At 44.3% G+C, this 23,570-nt stretch overlaps 1 protein-coding gene across 1 annotated transcript in view; it reads right to left on the bottom strand.

The window, feature by feature from the left end:
* lin54 (lin-54 DREAM MuvB core complex component) overlaps positions 1-20,021 on the bottom strand; it is a 58,650-nt gene extending 38,629 nt beyond the window's left edge. The window contains exons 1-2 of the mRNA XM_078214331.1: positions 19,780-20,021; positions 713-1,422 (exon numbers count right to left, since the gene is read on the bottom strand). Coding sequence (XP_078070457.1) covers positions 713-1,387 — 675 coding nt within the window. The 5' untranslated portion in view covers positions 1,388-1,422; positions 19,780-20,021. The remainder of the gene's footprint in view (positions 1-712; positions 1,423-19,779) is intronic.
* Positions 20,022-23,570: the final 3,549 nt, after the last annotated feature.

Here is a 23,570-nt window from a genome sequence, read left to right as displayed (position 1 = left end):
CCCATCTTCACACGAGGGAGCTCCACATTGACAGCATCAAAACCCTGCAAACTTATATTTTTTATTTTAGAAGCCTATCCTCCAACACCCATCGCTGCAGAGACTCCTTTGTTTGTACATGCATGCACGAGTAGAGTATTTTAAAAAAGAGGTAGGTAGTTATACTTCGAGTCCACTTGTGTGTGCACCATTTCTTGCAAATTAAAAAGTTGTGTTTTATAATCAATCATTCTAGGTTTATTGAAAGAAGCCTGATTAAAGTCTCTTTTATTCTGGGTCTAACAGCAGTGAAGGTAAATGATTGGTCATTCTAACAAGTCACTTTAATTTTTAAACTAATGGTGCGACCTGTAGTGTAGTGGGCCTACTAAGAGCTAATCCAAGAGTCAGGGAGGCTGTGGAGCAAGAAAAAGGGAAATAGCGAGATCGGGAGATAAATTAGCAAGACAGAGAAAAGCAGGGAGAAAGGGCAATATTCTGATGCTGCTAAGTCATGGCCGATGACCCACTAGATGGGCACAGCTCATTGCTTTTATTCAGCCATGCTGCAAAACATCCTCACACAGTATACAGTTCACTATTGACAATGTCACACAAGGGTTTTCCTATGCTGACACCTACAGGTCTGTCAGTCATTCAACAACTTCACCAACTACTCAATCTATAAAGTTTCAGTATAGTGATTGAATCTTTTTAGAAACAGCTCACTTACCTGGTTGTGTGTAGACTGAGCTGATGTATTAAGAGATGGGTTTCCAGAAGCCAACACATTTGATACACCAGTTACTGCTTTTCCCTCAACTATTCCACCAAGTGTAACCACCTTAATTTGTTTCTGCACCTGTGGATCCATAGCTTGTAACTGAGATGAAACTTGAAGGTGGGCTGCTTGACTTGGCGGTAATGAAAGTATAATGGACTGTCGAGACTTTCCGAGAGTGGTCACAACCAGCTGCTGTCCAACTGGCTCTGACTTAATAGTTTGGCTGCAGATGTTGTAATCAGAGGGTTCTGATATTGGGTTAAGGATAATGTGACTTGCTGATAAAGACATTGGTGTTCCAGCAGTTGTACTTGGGAGGCTGGTTTTACCAGTAGCCGTTGGTGTACTGTCATCGGGATTAAGTTCCATTTTTATATTTGGGTTGCCTAAAACTGGAGTAGCATTATTTGTCCACACAGTGACATGGTCTGCAATGTTAGACAGAATCTCGGAGCTCTTGCCTTCATTTGGATCTATAATTTCCTCGAACTCAGTTTCCATGGGAACTGGATCCCCATGCTCTGATGTTATTGTGACAGCCTCAATACTGTCATCTTCGATGATGGTCGTGTCCATTATCTCCTCAGGTAGCAGGCTGTTCACCTCAGCCGGCACCACCTCCATGTTAATAATGCAGATACTTCGCAAGAACTGGATAACTGAAACAAAGAAGGGGAAAAATAAAGTAAAAGTTACTTTTGCAGCAATTGAAATAACCATACATCAAATTTAAAGAGCAGACTTGGCAAAAAGAAAAGTTCTCACAGGATTCGCTTTTGGTGGCTGCCAACACAATGAGTATTCTACTTCCACTAATATTAACATTAGGGACTGAACTTTACAAGATACAGCAGTCCCTGCTCCCCCTGCTAAAATGTAGATGGGTGAGGGGGGACTTCCAATACCAGGTCTAATATAGCTTCTTCCCAAGTTGGGCTATGTACATACTGTTTCAAGAAATCCTCCTGGACGCTCCATACACATTCTGCCCCATTCAAGCCCTTAGCAGTAAGCGAGTCCCAATCAATATAGGAAAAGTTAAAAAATCACCCACCACAACAACCCTGTTGTTTTTGCATCTTTCCAAAATCTGTTTGCATATCTGCTCCCTTATTTTCCGCTGGCTGTTTGAAAGCCTGTAATAAACCCCCAACATTGTGACTGCACTCTTCCTATTCTGAGCTCCACCCATATTGCCTCGTTGCCTGAACCATCCGAGATGTCCTCCCTCTGCACAGCTATGATATTCTCCTTAATCAGTAATGCAACTCCCTCACCCCTTTTACACCCTCCTCTAACCTGCCTGAAGCATCCAAATCCTGGAATGTTTAGCTGCCAATCCTGTCCCTCTTTCAACCGAGTCTCTGTAATAGCAACAACATCATAGTCCCAAGTACTAATCCAAGTTCGAAATTCATCTGTCTTATCTATTATACTCCTAACATTGAAACAAATGCACTTCAGACCACCAGTCCCACTGTGTTCATCAACTACTCCCTGCCTGCTCTTCCTCTTAATCTTACTGACCTTAGTCTGTAGCTCTCCCTCAGTTATTTCTCCTACTGCTCTGGCTCCCAGCCCCCTGCCATACTAAACTCTCCCGAGTGACTCTAGCAAATCTACCTGCCAGGGTATTGGTGCCCCTCCAGTATAGGTGTAACCCATCCTTCTTGTACAGGTCCCACCTGTCCCAGAAGAGATCCCAATGATCAAGATGTCTGAACCCCTCCCTCCTACACCTGCTCTTTTTAGCCATGTGTTTAGTAGTACTATCTCCCTATTCCTAGGCTCACTGGCATATGGCACAGGAAGTAGTCCTGAGATTACAACCCTAGAGGTCCTCTTTTTTAAAAAAAAACTTACTACCTAACTCCTTGAACTCCCCTTGCAGGACCTTGTCACTCTTCCTGCCTATATGTCATTATGACTATTTCAGCAACATCATCTTCCTTGCTAAAACTGATACAAAGTACTCATTTAGTACCACATGCAGAACCCATTTGGTCCCTCATCAACCCCACTCCTCCTCTTACTGCCCTTTTGTTAAAGGAGAATTTAAAGATGACTTTTGGATTCCCTTTTATGTTGGCTGCCAGTCTCCTCTTCTACTCCCTCTTTGCTTCTCCTATTTCCTTTTTCCACTTTCCCTCTGAACTTCCTACATTCAGCCTGGTTCTCATTTGAATTATCAACCTTTGATTATCACTCTTTCCACTTTATGGAGACTGGCAAGGAAATGTTTAGAATAGTCCAGTCTAAAAGAAACAAAAGCACGGGTCAGGGTTTCAGCAGCAAGTGAGGGAGAGGTTGGGGTGAAGGCAGTCAAAATTGTGAAGATGCAAGTAGGCAATAGTGCAAATGGCAAGGATAAGGGATCAGAAACTCAGCTCTGGGTCTTAGAGGGTTTCAAGTTTGTTAATGGTCTAATTCAGCGTTCTCCAACCTTTTCACCCGAGGGGGCACATTTCAAGATTTCTCTCAGTCAGGTGCTGCTGAGTAAAATTTGGAAAGATTAAGTTTGGCACAACATTACATATCCCCTTTTTAAGATAAACATGTAAAGAAAACTTGAGCAAAAATAAAGATGAGCATTATCATATTGGAGTGTATTAGCGTGTTCAGAATACTCCCAGCCCCCCTTTAATACCCCCACCCGACCCCCTTCCCCCATCTAGCCCCCTTCAATACCCCCACCCACCCCCCTAATACATGCACCCCGCCCTTCAATATCCCTATTCTAACTCCTTCAATACCCACACCCACCCACTCACGGCACAGTGGTTAGCACTGCTGCCTCACAGCACCAGGGACCTGGGTTCAATTCTGGCCTCGAGTCACTGTCTGTGTGGAGTTTGCACATTCTCCCCATGTCTGCGTGCGTTTCCTCCGGGTGCTCTGGTTTCCTCCCACAGCTCAAAGATGTGCAGCTTAGATGGATTGGCCATGCTAAATTGACCCTAGTACCAGGGGGATTAGCAGGGTAAATATGTGGGGTTACAGGGATAGGATCTGGGTGGAATTGTGATCGGTGCAGGCTCAATGGGCTAAATGGTGTGCGCGCGCGCAGTGGTTTTGGGATTTGACCCTTGATCTGAGAGGAGTTAGCTCATTTCACTACGGTGCTAAAACTGGCCTCTGGATAAGCCAGGAATAAATCCTGAATTTCTTAGGAATTCTTCAACATTCAATGAGACGGATTGAAACAAAAAGAGAAAGCAGATCAGGGCACATTCTAGCTTAGCTGCGATACCCGATGCAGAACAGCCCAGCAACCCATTTAGACCGACCAGATTAAAAGAGTCAAGGATGTATTTTTATGAGGATTGGGTGATGAAAGGGAGGGGACCAAAGGAGAATAAACCTTTTACAATTCACTGCCATGGAGGCTCCTGCAATGTCCGTGAAACTGGAGTCACCTTTTAGGTGCAGTTGAGTTTCTCCAGACCTCTCCCCCACACAGTACAAAGCCAAACAACATTTGACACTGAACATGGAGCATTACTTCTCCCTCACCTTTCTTGCAGCTTTTGACACAACTGATCATGCCGTTCTCTACCAATGCCTCTCTACTATCCAGCTCAGTGGGACAGCTTTCATTTGGTCCTATTATCAACTATTCAATCATTGCCAGAACATTTGTAGCTATACCTCTGTTACAATCACTACACAGTCATCTTGGGAGTCATCCAAATATTCATCCATTGACTATAACCACAACCTTCCCTCCAGCACACTATTTTATCTAAATGTCATCCTTTGACATCATCCACAGAAACCGAGTTAGTTTGCATATGTATGCAGTTGTCCACTGATAACCTGGATGGCCACTAAAACTTTAGCTCATTCAAAATTCCTGGCTAGTTCCTGCTCCACACCAAGTCCGAGTTGCTTAGAACCCCAGTCTTTGCTGTCTTAAAACTGGTTTCCAGTTTCACATTTAAAATTCCTTCATGGTCTTGTTCCTCCCTATCTCTAAAGTCCCCCTGCCCCAAAAGGTTGCTAGAGAGGAAAGGAAGGTTGGCATCTTACTTTGAGAGAAAAGATAGGGTTGATGACAGCAATTTTCAAAGGGAATCGGGCAGTGCTTGAAATTATAATCTTAGGTAGCTTGGAAGTTGAGAGCTGAAGTTGAATAGTTAAGGGTTTAGTGAGTAGGATGTTGATTTCTTGGATGAGATAAGCTTGGAGAGGGAAGAGTTAGACAAGGAGCTAGTGAGACAGAAGTTCTGGCTAGGCTGATGTGGGATAATATTTGACTAGCGGGAAAAGATAGGAAAATAACAGCAAAGGCATTTGAAGGCATGGTGCCTAAATGACAAAATAACTTTGTTAGTGACAAAGGTGAAGAGACTGGCAGAGAGGTTTAAAGATTTAGTTAACAGCAAATAAAAGGAGCTTCGGCTTATCTTTATTCTCCAGAATGCTGCAAACATGGTGGATTGCTTTGTCAGAAAACAGATTATAAATGAAGGATTTGGGGGGAATGAAGAGTCAGATTAGACTAGGCGATTTGAGAAACGGTCATAATATGGGCCAAATGCCACATTTGAGTACAAGATTCTAGAAGCCTGAAGTGATACCTCCAGAAATGTTCCCCCTTTTCTTTTCACTATTTTTCAGAACCTATTCCTTCATCACTGATGGTGCATTTGGTCAATGTTCAGCTCTGTCCTAACCAATGAATTACTTTTGATGATTAGTCAAAATTCATTATGTATAATGTCACGAGATCTGGCCATTAATTTGCATGCGTCAAAGTCGACAAACAACGAAAAAAGTCAGTTAGACTGCTTTCATCATGTTGGTTGAGTGATAAATGCTGACAAGAACATAGGAAGAACTCCCCTGCTCTTTTTTGAATGGTGCTTCGAGGCTAATTTTTGACCACACTAGGGGCAGGAGTTGTTTTAAGGAAGCTTTTCACTGTATATAGGTTAAGTGCATACTAGAGATTTTTTTCATGAAATCTAGTTTGCCAATATTACAAAAATAAGTGTTGCTCTTTTTAGGGACCAGCACATACTAACCCAACAAAAAAGATGAGCAGGTAACCCAATCTTTTTCCACATGAAGTGGTGGATTGTGGAAGCAGCAACTTGACTTCCACAAACTGCCATTCAATTTCCTTTGGAGAACCCCACCCCCACAGTATTCTAATATCAACAATGGTGAAGAATACATCATGAAACATGGGCATAAATGCACATGGTACAACTCCTTAGGAAGCAATTCATCGAACCTCCAAATAGTGATGTTTCCCTCACAACTGACAGGACTTATGACAACCCAAGATTCTAGAAGTAATTTAAGTGAACGTCAAAATGGTAGCAATGCTAAAGCATTTTATACGAGATACTTCCAGCTGAGCAGACTAACAGGCAGCCACTGTTAGCGCAACAGCTGCTGTTTCTGTACATTTGCATCAAAAACTGCATTGGCCCATGGTTGGCTGCACATTCCTTCACCTCAACAGGCCATGCAGCAACTACAACCAAGAGGAAGCATAAGTGGTTTCCTTGATTTCTGCCAAGTGTTCTCTAAACCAACCATGGAAGCAGCAAGAGGAATGATGTTACCCTTTCACACTATAGGAAGTGGCCTAGTCTCTGAACAGCAATTTCCGACAACATCACAACGGAAATAAGTACCATGTCAGACAGCAAAATCCCCAGGAGCACATTAATGTGACGCAAGCTGATATCACAAATTGCTGCATCACCATTCTAGAGTAACACTTTGTTTTTACCATTAAGTTCCTTTACAAGTTGGCTTACTAAAATAGATTACTGATAGTTGATTTTGGATTATTGATTCTCAGGATATCGCTGACATTCAAATTATAAAAGGTTATTCTGGAATAATATGATTTCTATTAGTTATATGGTAACAATTAATATCATGCCAACCATATCTTAATTTATACATACTTTCTCTGAAATTAATACATTGAATTAGTCAGGTTGTTTAAATAGTCAAATAACCACAACATGAGGTCAGGTTTGCAACGAATACACTGACTTCTTCCCTAATCGTCATTGTGCAAGATTCTTTGGAGTTTTAATTTCCCAGTTTCTTCAACTCCTTGTGACACACACACACACAAGTACAAGAAATGGTTTGCATACAGAATGCAATTCAAACAACAACTCTACATTTTGACACTTGACAATGAACATTAATGCATATAATGCATGCTATTAGACCTATTTTCTAGGTGCTCTTTGCATTTTGTAGGTCTAACAAGCTTAAAAAAAAGGTTAATTTATCAGTTTCTTCAGTCAAATTACATAATTATCTGGTTTCCTAGAATTTTGCTCATCTCCCTTGTTTTAACATTGAATAATTTGGACAGAATGCAAAACACTGCATTGCTGGAAATCTGAAATAAAAACAAAATGCTGGAAACACTCAAGTAAAGAAACAAGATAAAACCGACATAGCAAAACAAAAAAGGGGGGAAAAAAATAATTAAGGTAATGAAGGCAAAGGTTATGATCTAAAGTTGTTGAACTTGATTTTGAGGCCAGAAGGCTGTAGGGTGCCAAGTCTATTCCTCAAGCTCGCATCGAGTTTCACCGGAACACTGTAGTAGATCACGGACAGAAAGGTCAGCAGCATGGGCGGCACAGTGGTTAGCTCTGCTGGCTCAGCGCCAGAGACCTGGGTTCAATTCCGGCCTCGGGTTATTGTCTTTGTGGAATTTGCACATTCTCTCAGTGTCTGCGTGGGTTTCACCCGGGTGCTCCGGTTTCCTCCCACAGTCCAATGATGTGGGGGATAGGTGGATTGGCCATGCTAAATTGTCCATTGGTGCCGGGGGATTGGCAGGGTAAATGTGTGTGGTTGCGCGGATAGGGACCAGGTGGGATCGTTGTTGGTGCAGGCTCGATGGGCCGAATGGCCTCCTTCTGCACTGTGATTCTATGATTCAAAGTGGAAAATTAAAATGATAAGCAACCGAAAGCCTGAGGTTGTGCTTACAGACTGAATAGTTGTTGTGCAAAGCAGACATCCAGACTATCTTTGGTCTTCCCAATATAGAGGAGACAACATCATGAATAGCAAATATAGTACACTAAACTGAAAGAAATAAATCACTTTCACCTGAAGGGGTGTTCTAGGCTATGGAGGGTGAGAAGGGAGGAGGTTAAATGATATCTGTTTGTACAGAAAGGTGCAGTAGGGAACAGAGGAAGTTAGCAGTGACTAATGGATTAGGGCGTCATGGAGAAAACGGTTCCTCTGGAATGCTGTTAAGGGAGGCAAAGATCTGTTTGGTGGTGGCATTATCCTGGAGTTGGCAGAAATGGTGGAAGATAATCTGTTAAATACCGAGATTGGTGGGTTGGACAAAGGGAATCCTGACATGATTCTGGGTGAGGGGGAAATGAGCAAGAGGAGCACGTGAAATGGGTCAGACATAATGGAGGATTATGTAAATCAGGCTGGGGTGGAAGGCTGCATCATCAGAACAGACGTGATGGAGACGGAAAAACTGAATCAAATCCTCACAGGAAGTAATCACTGTAGCTGTGGAAGTCCATGGGCTCGCAGTGAATATTAGTTGATAGCTTAGCTCTAGAAATAGAAGCAGAGAAGAAGTCAAAGGTGGACCAAATGAAGGGGAGGGAAGGATGAAAACTGGAAACAAAGTCAATGAGGCTTTCCAGTTCATGGTGAGAGAAGGAGGCAATACTGATTCATCCATTAACATACCAGGAAAGAGACGAGGCAGGGGGCATGAACAGAACTGGAATACTCAACATTCCACATATCTCACAAGGCAGACAGGCATAACTGGAACCCATTTGGGTACTCATAGCAACATATTTAATTTGGAGGAAGTGAGTGGAGTTGAAGGAAGAGTTCTTCAGAGTGAGAGCAAGTTCTGCTAGGTGGAGGAGGGGGACTGGCTGGGCCTCCTATCAAAAAAAGCAGAGGGCTCCGAGACTTTTCTGGTGGGTATAAAGAGACTGGACATCCAGAGTGAAGAGGAAGTGATTAGGGCCTGAAGTGACTGAAGACAATGTCAAATGAAGAAGAAGGGAAGGGGGAGTGGAAAATGTACAGGTGGTCAGTCAGAACACCCGAAAACACAAGCTGAAAAAGGTCCAACGATAAGGGGATATGGTCATGATAGAATTTATATTGTATGAGAGATTGAGGATTTAAAGTTAATGTGTTGAGGGATGACAACTCAGAACAGGCCAATGAAACAAGGGGTTAGTAGTAATGGTGGGAGAAAGACATGAGCAGACGTTACCCATGTTTTGCAAGTGGAAGCTAGTTCTGTGATGTTTGTTAAAACATGCTGTGAAATAATTTGGGTTGGACAGGACATCATGGCTTTGTATAGCCTAGTTTAGCTGGGTGTGCAGTAACCAAAAGGAATGACGCCAGTGCCAGGCATTTTTTTTCTTGGTGTCATTGGAACGGCCAGCATTTTTATTGTCCATCCCTAATTGCTCGAGATGATGATGAGCTACCTTGTCAGTACACTGCAGTCCATTTGGTGTAGGTACACCCACTGTGCTGTTAGAAGAGTTCCAGGACTTTGATCCAGTGACAGTGAAGGAACAGTAATACAATACCAAGTCAAGATGGTGAGTGGTTTGGAGGGGAACTTGCAAGTGGTATGTTCCCACGCATCTGCTGCCCTTCTAGGTGGCAGAAGTTGTGCAAATGCAAGATACTGTTGAAGGAGCCTTGTTGAGTTCCTGCAGTGTATCTTATAAATGGTGTAGACTGCTGTCACTGTACGTTGATGGTGGAGGGAGTGATTGTTGAAAGTGGTGGATGGAGTGCCAGTGAAGCAGGCTGCTTTGTCCTGAATGGTGTTGAGATTCTTGTATTATTGGAGCTTCACTCATCCAGTTAAGTGGAGAATATTCCATCACACTACTGACCAGTGCCTTGTGGATGGTGGACAGGTTTTGGGGACTCGTGACGAGTGACTCTCTGAAGAATTTCCAGCCTCTTAGGGCGGCACGGTAGCACAGTGGTTAGCACTGCTGCTTCACAGCTCCAGGGACCCGGGTTCGATTCCCGGCTTGGGTCACTGTCTGTGTGGAGTTTGCACATTCTCCTCGTGTCTGCATGGGTTTCCTCCGGGTGCTCCGGTTTCCTCCCACAGTCCAAAGATGTGTGGGTTAGGTTGATTGGCCATGCTAAAAATTGCCCTTCGTGTCCTGAGATGCGTAGGTTAGAGGGATTAGTGGGTAAATATGTGGGGGTAGGGCCTGGGTGGGATTGTGGTCGGTGCAGACTTGATGGGTCGAATGGCCTCTTTCTGTACTGTAGGGGTTCTATGATTCTCTAACCAGCACATGGCTGAATGGATGGTTATGTCACCATCAATCCACTGGCTTCTCTTTGTGCTTGACCACAGAGTGAATTACTGCAACAATTTGACTGTGAAGGCAAACGCACCTAAATCCAATCTTTGCCTTACCCAAAGCACACATGTACTTTCCCAGGATAGATCTATGGATAGCAATGAGAAGCAAGAATCCTTGCTGATGTGTTCTCTTTGCTAGCCCTGTGGGGATCATGCTAGCATCCTAATAGCTGCCCTGGCTGAATTTCCCTATTCAACACAGATTGTTGTGCAAATCAAAGACATTCTGGCCTGTCTCTCTCAGTGCAAGAACTTTGCCACTTGAACAACTGAGAAGCTCCTTCAAAGTTTTCTTTTGCTTTTTAGAACTTGGGTGGGTTATTTTGCACACACCAGGATGAGAATAATAATTACTGCAGAATGGAAGCACTCACTTTTCTCGTTATGTCACTTAGTGCTAGCATTACACATTTCTGCATCAAGTACAGAATGAACCACATGTACAGCAATATCATGCACTTTATGCCTCTAGAGTAGCACACGGTAACTATCAGAAAGCAAAATATGGTGAATGATACAAATCTAAAAATAAAAAGTACTTAAAGTATGCAGCAAATCAGCCAGCATTTGTGGAAAGAGAAACAGAGTTAGTGATTCAGGCCATGACCTTTCAACAGAACAGATGAAAGCTCATGACCTGAAAAGTTAATTCTCAGTTCTATCAGGTTAACGGACACAAGTGCCAAGACATGACCACTTCCAACAAGTGAGAATCTAACCATCTCTTCCCCTGACATTTGTTGGCATTACCATTGCTAAATACCTGACCAACAACATTCCGGGGCCACCACTGACTAAAAACGTAGCTACTGTGGCTACAAGAGCATGTCAGAGGCTCCGAATTCTGCAGCAAGTAACCAATCCCCTGTTTACCCAAAGCCTTTGCATCATTTGCAGGACAACTCAAGAATGTGAAAAATTACTTGCCACTTGCCTGAGTGCAGTTCCAATGACACTCAAAGCTTGACAGCATCCAGGACAAAATAACCCACTTGATGGTGACCCCATCTACCATTTCAATATTCAGTTCCTCCACTAACAATGCAATAGTTGCAATCTTTACAATCTACAAGATGTACAGCAGTATACTTTGTTTTTAGATTTGTATCATCCACCGTGTGCTACTCTGGAGGCATAAAGTGCATAACAACATCAACTTCTACAACGACACCCCCAAGCCACTGACCTTTACTATCAAGTGCAGCACTGGAACCACTCTTTGCTTGTTTTCCCTTTCAAATAACACGTGACTCTGGCTAATTTTTAAAAATTCATTTGTGGGACATGGACATCGCTGGCTGGCCAGCGTTTATTGCCCATCCTTAGTTGCCCTTGAGAAGGTGGTGGTGAGCTGCCTTCTTGAATCGCTGCAGTCCATGTGCTGTGGATTGACCAACAATGCTGTTAGGGAAGGAATTCCAGAATTTTAACCCAGCGACTGTGAAGGAACGGTGATATATTTCCAAGTCAGGATGGTGAGTGGCTTGGAGGGGAACTTGCAGGTGGTGGCGTTCCCATTTAACTACTGCCCTTGTCTTTCTAGATGGAAGTGGTTGTGGGTATGGAAGGTGCTGTCTAAGGACCTTTGGTGAATTGCTGCAGTGCATCTTGTAGATAGTACACACTGCTGCTACTGAGCGTCACTGGTAGAGGGATTGAATGTTTGTAGATGTGGTGCCAATCAAGCAGGCTGCTTTGTCCTGGATGGTGTCAAGCTTCTTGTGTTGTTGGAGCTGCACCCATCCAGACAAGTGGGGAATATTCCATTTCACTACCGAGTTGTGTCTTGTAGATGTTGGATAGGCTCTGGGGAGTCAGGTGGTGAGTTACTTGCCAAAGTAATCCTAGCTTCTGACCTGCTCTTGTAGCCACTGTGTTTATGCGGTGAGTCCAGTTGAGTTTCTGGTTAATGGTATCCCCCAGGATGTTGACAGTGGGGGATTCAGTGATGATAACACCATTGAATGTCATGGGGCGGTGGTTAGAGTGTCTCTTATTGGTGATGGTCATTGCCTGGCATTTGTATGGCGTGAATGTTATTTGCCACTTGTGAACCCAAGCCTGGATATTGTCCCGATCTTGCTGCATTTGAACATGGACTGCTTCAGTATCTGAGTAATCGTGAATGATGCTGAACATTGCACAATCATCAGCGAACATCCCCACTTCTGACCTTATGATAGAGGGAAGGTCATTGATGAAACAACTGAAGATTGTTGGGTTTAGGACACTACCCTGAGGGATTCCTGTAGGGATGTCCTGGAGCTGAGATGAGTGATTGTCCACAACCATAACCATCTTCCTATGTGCCAGGAATGACTCAAACCAGCAGAGAGTTTGCCCCCTGATACCGATTGATTCCAGTTTCGCTAGGCCTCCTTGATGCCATACTTGGTCGAATGCGGCCTTGATGTCAAGGGCTGTCACTCTCACCTCTTTTGTCCATATTTGAGCCAAGGCTGTAATGAGGTCAGGAACTGAGTGACCCTGGTGAAACCCAAACTAGGCAGGTTATTACTGAGCAGGTGCTGCTTGATAGCACTGTTGATGACACCACCACCCCCCCCTCCCCCAACCACCATCACTTTACTGATGATTGAGAGTAGACTGATTGGGCGGTAATTGGCCCAATTCTAGAACGCTCTAGCCAACTGCACTGTGGGAATATCTACACCACAAGCACCGTAGCTGTTAAAAGCAGTGGCTTACCAATACTTTCTCACGGGCAACTGGAAATGGGCAATAAATGTAGGTCTGGTCAGCAATGCCACCGTCACAGTCGGGGCTAAATAGATTACAGTACTTGCCATGGCCAAGCAAAGTATGATCTGTAACAACCAACCACACATTGGAATATCAGAGAGAGGAGACAGATATTCTGGAGGTTCACTTCAGTTACTGGTCAGAGATAAATTAGAGTCAGAGTTTAACAGCATGGAAAGAGGCCCTTCAGCCCATTATGTCCATGCTGGCCATCAAGCACTTATCTATTCTAATCCCATTTTACAGCACTTGGCCCGTAGCCTTGTGTATGGCATTTCAAGTGCTCATCTAAATACTTCTTAAATGTGAGGGTTCCCACCTCTACCACACTTTCAGACAGAAAGTTCCAGATTCCCACCACCATCTGGATGAAAAGGTTTTCCTTACATTTCCTATAAACCTCCTGCCCCTCAACTTAAAGCTCTACCCCCTGGTTATTGACTCTGTTGCTCAGGAAAGTTCCTTCCTATCCATTCTGTGTGTCTCAATTTTAAACACCTCATCAGGTCCCCCCCCCTCAGCCTTCTCTGCTCCAAGGAAAACAACTCCAGCCTACCCAGTCTCTCTTGATAGCTGAAACACTCCAACCCAGGCAACATCCTGGTGAATCTTCACTGCACCTTCTCTAGTGCAATCACTTCCTTCCTAGTGTGGTGACCAGAACTGCACACAGTATTCCAGCTGTGGCCCAACCAGTGTTTTATACAGCTCCATCATAACCTTCCAGCCCTTATATTTAATGTCTTGGTTAATAAAGGCAAGTATCCCATCTGCCTTCTTAACCACCTTATCTACCTGTCCTGCTGTCTTCAGAGATCAATGGACATGCACACCAAGGTCCCTCTGATTCTTTCCAGGGTCTGACCATTCATTGGATATTATAAATTATACTTGAATTTTCTCCTTGTGCTAAAACAAGAGAATTAAATAATTGGAGAAGAGTTGAACAAAGAATCTGTGGTGATGGGAAGCTTGATGGAATAAACAGCCTGTGCTTATTCTATGCTTTTGACTAACCCCCAAGATAAAAAGTAAAATACCCTGTAACTAAATTGACTGACAAATTTGACTGACAAATCCCCAGGGCCTGATGGAATCTATCCAAGGCTCCTCAGGGAGACGAGAGATGAAATCGCTGGGCCTCTGACGCAAATCTTTGTCTCGTCACTGGACACAGGTGAGGTCCCAGAGGATTGGAGGATAGCTAATGTGGTCTCGTCATTTAAGGAGGGTAGGAAGGATACCCCGGGAAATTATAGGCCAGTGAGCTTGACGTCCGTGGTCAGGAAGTTGTTGGAGAGGATTCTTAGAGATAGGATGTATGCGCATTTAGAAAGGAATAAACTCATTAACGATAGTCAGCATGGTTTTGAGAGAGGGAGATCATGCCTCACTAACCTGGTGGAGTTTTTTTGAAGAAGTGACTAGAATGGTTGATGAGGGAAGGGCCGTGGATGTCGTCTATATGGACTTTAGTAAAGCGTTTGACAAAGTCCCTCATGGTAGGTTGGTTCAAAAGGTTGGATCTCATGGGATAAAGGGGGAGGTGGCCAGATGGGTGGAGAACTGGCTTGGTCTTTTGCTACCAAATAAACCTGTTGGACTTTAACCTGGTGTTGTTAAACTTCTTACTTTGGTCACAGAAGACAGAGGGTGGTAGTGGATGGGTCTTTTTCCGGCTGGATGCCTGTGACTAGTGGTGTTCCGCAGGGCTCTGTATTGGGACCTCTGCTGTTTGTGATTTATATAAACGATCTGGAAGAAGGTGTAACTGGGGTGATCAGTAAGTTTGCAGACGACACGAAAATGGCTGGACTTGCAGATAGTGAGGAACATTGTCAGAGGCTACAGAAGGATATAGATAGGCTGGAAATTTGGGCAAAGAAATGGCAGATGGAGTTCAATCCAGATAAATGCAAAGTCATGCATTTTGGTAGAACTAACGTACGGGGGAGCTATACGATAAATGGCAGAACCATAAAGGGTGTAGATATGCAGAGGGACCTGCGTGTGCAAGTCCACAGATCCTTGAAGGTGACGTCACAGGTGGAGATGGTAGTGAATAAGGCATATGGCATGCTTGCCTTTATAGGACAGGGCATAGAGTATAAAAGTTGGGGTCTGATGTTGCGGTTGTATAGAACGTTGGTTCGGCCGCATTTGGAATACTGCGCCCAGTTCTGGTCGCCACACTACCGGAAGGATGTGGAGGCTTTAGAGAGAGTACAGAGGAGGTTTACCAGGATGTTGCCTGGTATGGAAGGGCTTAGTTATGAGGAGAGATTGGGTAAACTGGGGTTGTTCACACTGGAAAGACGGAGGATATGGGGTGATCTAATAGAGGTGTATAAAATTACGAAAGGCATAGATAGGGTGAACACTGGGAAGCTTTTTCCTAGGTCGGTGGTGACATTCACGAGGGGTCATAGGTTCGGGGGGGGGGGGGGGGGGGGGTGGCAGCAGAGGTTTAACACGGATATCAGAAGGACGTATTTTACACAGAGGGTGGTGGGGGCCTGGAATGCGCTGCCGGGCAAGGTGGTGGAGGCGGACACACTGGGAACGTTTAAGACTTATCTAGATAGCCACACGAACGGAGTGGGAATGGAGGGATACAAAAGAATGGTCTAGTTTGGACCAGGGAGCGGCGCGGGCTTGGAGGGCCGAAGGGCCTGTTCCTGTGCTGTATTGTTCTTTGTTCTAAATTGGGATTTTTTTTAAATTTCCTACATCAAATATTAGCTTCTTTACATTGCAAGATTGTCATTAGTGTTACTAATGGTAATAATGTAGCCAACGTAAACAAATGGCACAAGTAGCAGCCAAACTTTAAAAATTTCATCCCGTTGCCTGCAATAACAAGTACATTTTGTAATCAATGGCACATAAGCTGGGATTCCCACTTTGGAATCTCTGTTCAACTTGTATACGTGGGCTCTCTCTGTCGTGTCCTGGTATTAGCTCATCTGTTTTGATAGTCACCCAATATCAGAGACATTTCACAGCTGGTCTGACTAAACGGGAGTTTGTATTAACTTTAAAGGTGTATTGATTAACTTTTGAGAAATGAAATGTACCATAAACCTCACATGCAACCTATTCTGTGGTGTTTTTATTCCAATTCGAACATATTACTGTATATCTGTTCTCCTGCAAAAATTTCAATAGACTAACATACCAAATCCCAATCTGTTCACCAAATTATCCAACTTCTCCCAGTTTCCTGGTCAACAGTTATCTCTCATTCAACACTAAAATAGGTTGAGCGATAATTTACTACCACACTGCTGTTTGTGGGGACTTGCCATGTGAAAATTGGCTGCCACATGTACGCAGCATGGATTCATGAGGGGAAAGTCGTGCTTGACGAACATGTTGGATTTTTATGAAGATGTGACTAGGGCGGTTGATGGAGGAGAACCGGTGGATGTGATGTTTTTGGATTTCCAAAAGGCGTTTGATAAGGTGCCCCATAAAAGGCTGCTGAAGAAGATTAGGGCACACGGAGTTGGGGGTAGTGTGTTAAAGTGGATTGGGGACTGGCTATCCGACAGGAAGCAAAGAGTCGGAATAAATGGGTGTTTTTCCGGTTGGAGGAAGGTAACTAGTGGCGTGCCGCAGGGATCGGTACTCGGGCCGCAACTATTTACCATTTATATAGATGATCTGGAGGAGGGGACGGAGTGTAGGGTAACGAAGTTTGCAGACGACACAAAGATAAGTGGAAAAGTGAATCGTGTGGAGGACGGAGAAGATCTGCAGAGAGATTTGGACAGGCTGAGTGAGTGGGCGAGGATATGGCAAATGGAGTATAACGTTGATAAATGCGAGGTTATACACTTTGGAGGAAATAATAACAAATGGGATTACTATCTCAATGGAAACAAATTAAAACATGCTACCGTGCAAAGGGACCTGGGGGTCCTTGTGCATGAGACGCAAAAGCCCAGTCTGCAGGTACAACAGGTGATCAAGAAGGCAAATAGGATGTTGGCCTATATCACGAGGGGGATAGAATATAAAAGCAGGGATGTCTTGATGCACCTGTACAGGGCATTGGTGAGGCCGCAGCTGGAATACTGTGTGCAGTATTGGTCCCCTTATATGAGGAAGGATATATTGGCATTGGAGGGAGTGCAGAGAAGGTTCACCAGGTTGATACCGGAGATGAGGGGTTTGGATTATGAGGAGAGCCTGAGGAGATTGGGTTTGTACTCGTTGGAGTTTAGAAGGATGAGGGGGGATCTTATGGAGAGTTATAAGATAATGCGGGGGCTGGATAGGGTGGAGGCGGAGAGATTCTTTCCACTTAGTAAGGAAGTTAAAACTAGAGGACACAGCCTCAAAATAAAGGGGGGTCGGTTTAAGACAGAGTTGAGGAGGAACTTCTTCTCCCAGAGGGTGGTGAATCTCTGGAATTCTCTGCCCACTGAGGTGGTGGAGGCTACCTCGCTGAATATGTTTAAAGCGCGGATGGATGGATTCCTGATCGGTAAGGGAATTAAGGGTTATGGGGATCAGGCGGGTAAGTGGTACTGATCCACGTCAGATCAGCCATGATCTTATTGAATGGCGGGGCAGGCTCGAGGGGCTAGATGGCCTACTCCTGCTCCTATTTCTTATGTTATGTAACTAGAGGTCACATCAAAAAAAATCTCTCGTTGAAAGCATTTCCCACAGGCTTCTGTACACAAGTACAAGCTCTTTCTTATTCCCATTTTCAAAATCATCCAAGGCCCTGTTTCCCAAACTGCTCCATTTTTCTTTCCTTTCTGTACCCTCGTTTAGTTCAACTTTTGTCATGTTCTCCTCCTACCACTGATGACAACCTATAGTATAGAATGGTGTACACAAGAAGACATTTGTACCTAAGCTATCTTGAGAAGCTGAGCTTCTTTGTAGTTTGCTCCTTGCTAGATTTCTCCTCACATTTAAAATCTACCTCTTCGGCAGCACTTTGACCCACCTTCTGTCATCTTGTCCCCAAGTGAGATGTTTTGTTACATTAACATGGTGACACCATTAACTTATAGATGCTGAAATCTGATAAAACATCCAAAGATTGGAGCTAAACATCCATGTCCACCACAACATCAGTTGTTAAATAGGATCAATGCATCCAATTCTGGAACAGGGATGCAGTAATCACGTTAACAGAGTTGAATAGGATTATTAGAATTTAGCTGCACTTTTTTTTGGGCGGGGGGGGGGGGGAAGAGAAATGGTGGTCAATGTCTACATATGGGGTGCGCTCTAAACAATATTAAATTGACAGCAGAATAAAGAGTTCCAGGAATTAGGATTTTTGAAGCATACATTTTCTGCGTGACCTCTATTTGCTAATTAGGTTTATTCGTGAAAACCCTAAACAGAAATGCCACGAAGTGCTACGGTTTGGCCCTTGAAATTTATCACACGTTAAGTGAATGATTTCACACCGCACTTGGAACAGGCGAACTTGATGGCTAGACAACTTCGAAACGTAACCTTTGAGAGGTGGAATCTGGGCATACGTTACTGTGTCTTTAAGAGAGCCACGTCTCTCCGGACCATCTCAAAAGGAAAACAGAACGGCAGGCCTTTGCACCCGAATGATTAGTGCCTGGCCAAGAAAACCTGGCGTCTTACAAGCGTGACATCTGGTTGCAAAAAGGGAAGAATGTGTCATTTTGTGTAGGTGCGGCCGGGGAGAGCAGAGCTGGCTCGGCTGTTTCAGACCAAGCTCGGGGTGTATTTATTATTAGGCAGGGATTGCATTTCGAAAGGTCCGCCATTTTCACCTCGTCATCACATTTCCAGAGAAAGGCAGGGCCTGAGTGAGACTGGGAGACACACAAAATAATACGAAAAAACCGCGGAAAAAAAACTTAACAGGAAATCACACAGTTGTCAGACAAACCCCGCAAACATTCAACCTGATGTTCTGGCGCATTCCCCCAACCCGGGGGGGGGTAAAAAAAACAAAACTTACAAATCAACAATATACCTGCTTGGAAATAAAATCTCGAACAGATGCGTTTCAGCGACTCCCAACACAAAAATATACTTATTCCTCCAGTGCTGGGCGACTTAAGGAAATGGTTCCTGCTTTACGAACACAGCACCAAAAGAAAACCAGAGCCCGGGGTTTGGACTGCCCGCTCCTGATAACACTGACAGTACAAAGCCTTTCGGATCATTATCCCAGGGGCGGGGGGAATCTGTAACTAGGGAGATCAGTCGGGAAGCAAGATTAAACTCCACGAAATGTTACAGCTGCCAAAACACACATTTATTGGCACCGCTTGAAACCAGTACAATTAGTCTCAAGCAATGCCTATGATGTGTTGCTGCAACTATTTAGATTAACAACATTTTAACTGAATGTAGGCCATTTTTTGAAGTGCCCATCGTTGTATGTTCTAAAGCTGGGTTATGATGGGTGACCGTGAACCTCTCATGCCCCAGAAATGTATTAAAGTTACACAATATAAAAATTATACTTTACTGTAACAGAAACGAGACACTGGAGGATGGGGAAGGAGTTTCAAACATACTAAAGCGGCATAAAAAGGAGGAACAAAGGGGCAAAAGGACGATACAAAAGAGCTGTCACACCGGAGGAGGAGAGTCAGTGAAGGGACTGACCCAAGACGGCGGTCAACTTCCACTGGAGACACCTCAAGCTGGTCACCGTGTGACACAGAGCAGAGACCCGGCTCCCGTCCCGGCGACAGGCTCTCACTCCCATCCAAGCCCAGTTGGAAGACACCCAGCCGCCGCCGCCAGTCACATCAGGGGCAGTGACGAAGCCTCACTCCGCTCTCCCTCAGACATAAACACACCCGTCTCGCTGAATGCGCTCCCGGTAACTCACCGGCTCTGCTGCCCGGCCCGCCCACACCACAGAGCGGGCGGCATGGAGGGTCCTGCCTTGCTGCTTGGTGCCTGCGGCCTGGGCCGGCGCTGCCGCTCCCGGTTACCACACACACACAGCCCCCGTCACCGGGACACCGATCGTGTTTGTTCAAAATCACGCGCCCAGCGCCATTCCTCCAGCTCTAACATCCCATAATATCACTCGGCGCCCCGGGAGACCACGATCCCGCTCCGCGAAGCACGGCATGTGCGGCGGCATTGCGTCATCGTCTCCCCAGCACGCACGGCGCAGCTTACGTAGCCCCGCCTATCCGCCCAGTGTTCAGCTCTAACCTTGCCCACTTCTCCACCAACGCTCTGCAGAGTAATTATGGGTTAGAGTCATTTATATCTAGTATCATTGAGAATTACATGGAAATGGTAACATTCAGAAGTTGAGCTCGAGGTCTTTGTCAGCTTCTTTTCTAAGCATGTGAGAAAATGGGTCTTTCACCCATTATACCCATTATCACCCATTATTTCACCCAGTAAATGGGCGGCACGGTAGCACAGTGGTTAGCACTGCTGCTTCACAGCTCCAGGGACCTGGGTTCGATTCCCGGCTTGGGTCACTGTCTGTGTGGAGTTTGCACATTCTCTTCGTGTCTGCATGGGTTTCCTCCGGGTGCTCCGGTTTCCTCCCACAGTCCAAAGATGTGCGGGCTAGGTTGATTGGCCATGCTAGAATTGCCCTTAGTGTCCTGGGATGCGTAGGTTAGAGGGATTAGTGGGTAAATATGTAGGGATGTGGGGGTAAGGTCTGGGTGGGATTGTGGTCGGTGCAGACTCGATGGGCCGAATGGCCTTTCTCCGTGCTGTAGGGTTTCTAAGATTTCTAAGACTAAACACCCAGAAAGCAAATGTCCTCTTCCAACCAGCTCCCACAGCAAAATACTTTCCTTTCAGTCGATTCAGATTAATGGCAGGTTCCTGGACCATGTGCTCCATTTTCCATATCTTGGGAGCCTCCTCCGAACTAAAGAAGACATAGATGACAAAATTCATCATTGTCTCCAATATGCTAGCTCAGCCTTCAGTCAACTGAGGAATACAGTGTTTGAGGACCAGGATCTCAAACCTAAGTCTAAGGTAATAGTGATCCCCATGCTCCTGTATGCTGAGAAGGCAGTAGTGATCCCCATGCTCCTGTATGCTGAGAAGACTTAGATGATTTACAGCAGGCAGGGTAAAGAACACTGGGAGAAGTACCACCAGCAGTGCCTTTGCAAGAACCTTTAAACCCAATGACAAGAAAGATGGTCAAATAGCAATGTCCTCTCCCAAGCCAGTCTTCCTGATCACTCAAAATGAGCTCAGGCATGTAGTTTGTTTGCCTGATGCCAGACTCTTGAGATCATGCTCTACTTGGAATTTGATCACCCGGGGGATTTCCAGGTGGATAGTGGAAACGCTATCAGGATAGCTTCAAAACATCCCTCACTACTTCATGAGAGACTCTGGCTTGTGACCAACCAAAATGGAGAAGGTTCATCTGAGAAGGTACCGGACACATCGAGAGACTTCATCAGGAACATACAAAGGTAAAATTGAGGCATGAGATAAGACTATAAGATGTAGGGACAGAAAGAAGCCATTCAGACCATTGAGTCTACTCTGCCATTCAAAGAGACCATGACTGATCTGATATGAAAATCCTCAGCTCCACTTTCCTGCCTTATCCCCATACCCCTTGATTGCCTTACTGATTAAAAGTCTGTCTATCTCAGCCTTGAACAGGCACCTCCCTCTGCGACTGGATCCTGAACTTCCTAACTCACAGACCACAATCAGTAACGATAGGCAACAACACCTCCCCCACGATCATCCTCAATACCAGTGCCCCACAAGGCTGTGTTCTCAGCCCCCTACTATACTTATATGACTCTGGCCAAATTCCCCTCCAATTTGATTTTCAAGTTTGCTGATGACACCACTGTAGTAGGTCGGCTCTCAAACAATGATGAGACAGAGTACAGGAATGAGATAAAGAATCTGGTGAACTGGTGTGGCAACAATAATCTCTCCCTCAATGTCAACAAAATGAAAGAGATTGTCATCTACTTCAGGAAGCATAAAGGAGAACATGCCCTGGTCTACATCAATGGGGACGAAGTAGAAAGGGTCGAGAGCTTCAAGTTTTTAGATGTCCAGATCACCAACAACCTGTCCTGGTCCCCCCCATGCCGACACTATAGTTAAGAAAGCCCACCAATGCCTCTACTTTCTCGTAAGACTAAGGAAATTTGGCATGTCAGCTACGACTCTCACCAACTTTTACAGATGCACCATAGAAAGCATTCCTTCTGGTTGTATCACAGCTTGGTATAGCTCCTGCCCTGCCCAATACTGCAAGGAACTACAAAAGGTCGTGAATGTAGCCCAATCCATCCTGCAAACCAGCCTCCCATCCATTGACTCTGTTTACACTTCCTGCTGCCATGGCAAAGCAGCCAGCATACTTAAGGACCCCACGCACTTCGGACATTCTCTCTTCCACCTTCTTCCATCGGGAAAAAGATACAAAAGTCTGAGGTCACGTACCAACCGGCTCAAGAACAGCTTCTTCCCTGCTGCTGTCAGACTTTTGAATGGACTAACCTTGCATTAAGTTGATCTTTCTCTGCACTCTAGCTATGACTGTAACACTACATTCTGTACTCTCTCGTTTCCTTCCCAATGAACGGTATGCTTTGTCTGTATAGCACACAAGAAACAATAGTTTTCACTGTATGTTAATACATGTGACAATAACAAATCAAATCAAATCAAAATACCGAGGTGTAATTGAGGCATGAGATAAGACTATAAGATGTAGGGACAGAAATAAGCCATTCAGGCCATTGAGTCTACTCTGTCATTCAAAGAGATCATGATATGAACTGGGTGAAGGTGAAGATCAACTCCACTTTCCCGCCTTATCCCCATACCCCTTGATTGCCTTACTAATTAAATGTCTGTCTATTTCAGCCTTGAACATGCTTAACGACCCAACCACTGCAACCCTCTCCGGTTTACTAATTATTGCCCTATATGAGGTCAACTAATTCAGCACAAACCAGAAATTGACTTGAGTACTGTCTGTCACTGTCCAGCACCAATTACAGAAGTTCCAACTTCATAATATGAGTTTGAAAAGATTGATGCAGTACTGAAGCTAAATATAATGTTGAAGTAGAATGTTATCATATTTTCAGGTCATAATATATGAATGATTTGTGTAGCAGGAATATAATCATGAAAATAAAGTTAATGCACAACTCTTTAGTCTATGGCTTGGATGAGTAGATGGTTCAATGGCAGAAACACTGAGATTTTACATCTGAGAATTGGATTCAAATACAGCCCCAATCAAGCTGACCAATTGAAAGTAGACTCATGTTAAATTAATTGTTTATTTTCCAATGAAAAATTATTAATCTGCCTAAACCACAGGATATAGGATGGCTGATGTAGGAAACAATAAAATGTCAGGTAAGTGTATTAGAGAGTATTGTGAGTTAAAACTGACGTACTTTGATGGGCAGAAAGCAAAATGTATTCTACATTTAAATGTGTTTGGTGTTGGATCCTGGAAAATTATTTTATTTTCTCATGTGCCGTCCATCAGAACAGAAAACGTGCCAAAAAAGTGCCAATTTAATAAAAAGAACTCAGCAGACACAACAGATTTCAAAGTTCATGATTTTTAGGTCAACATTACTTTTATGTTAACATTACTATTTGTTTGAAAAGTGTTTTGGTGTTTTCTAA

The sequence above is a fragment of the Mustelus asterias genome, chromosome 1 (assembly GCF_964213995.1).
Source record: "Mustelus asterias chromosome 1, sMusAst1.hap1.1, whole genome shotgun sequence".
NCBI classification, from domain to species: Eukaryota; Metazoa; Chordata; class Chondrichthyes; order Carcharhiniformes; family Triakidae; genus Mustelus; species Mustelus asterias.
Note: the sequence above shows the minus strand (reverse complement) of the source record. Positions and strands in the feature narration are given on the sequence as shown.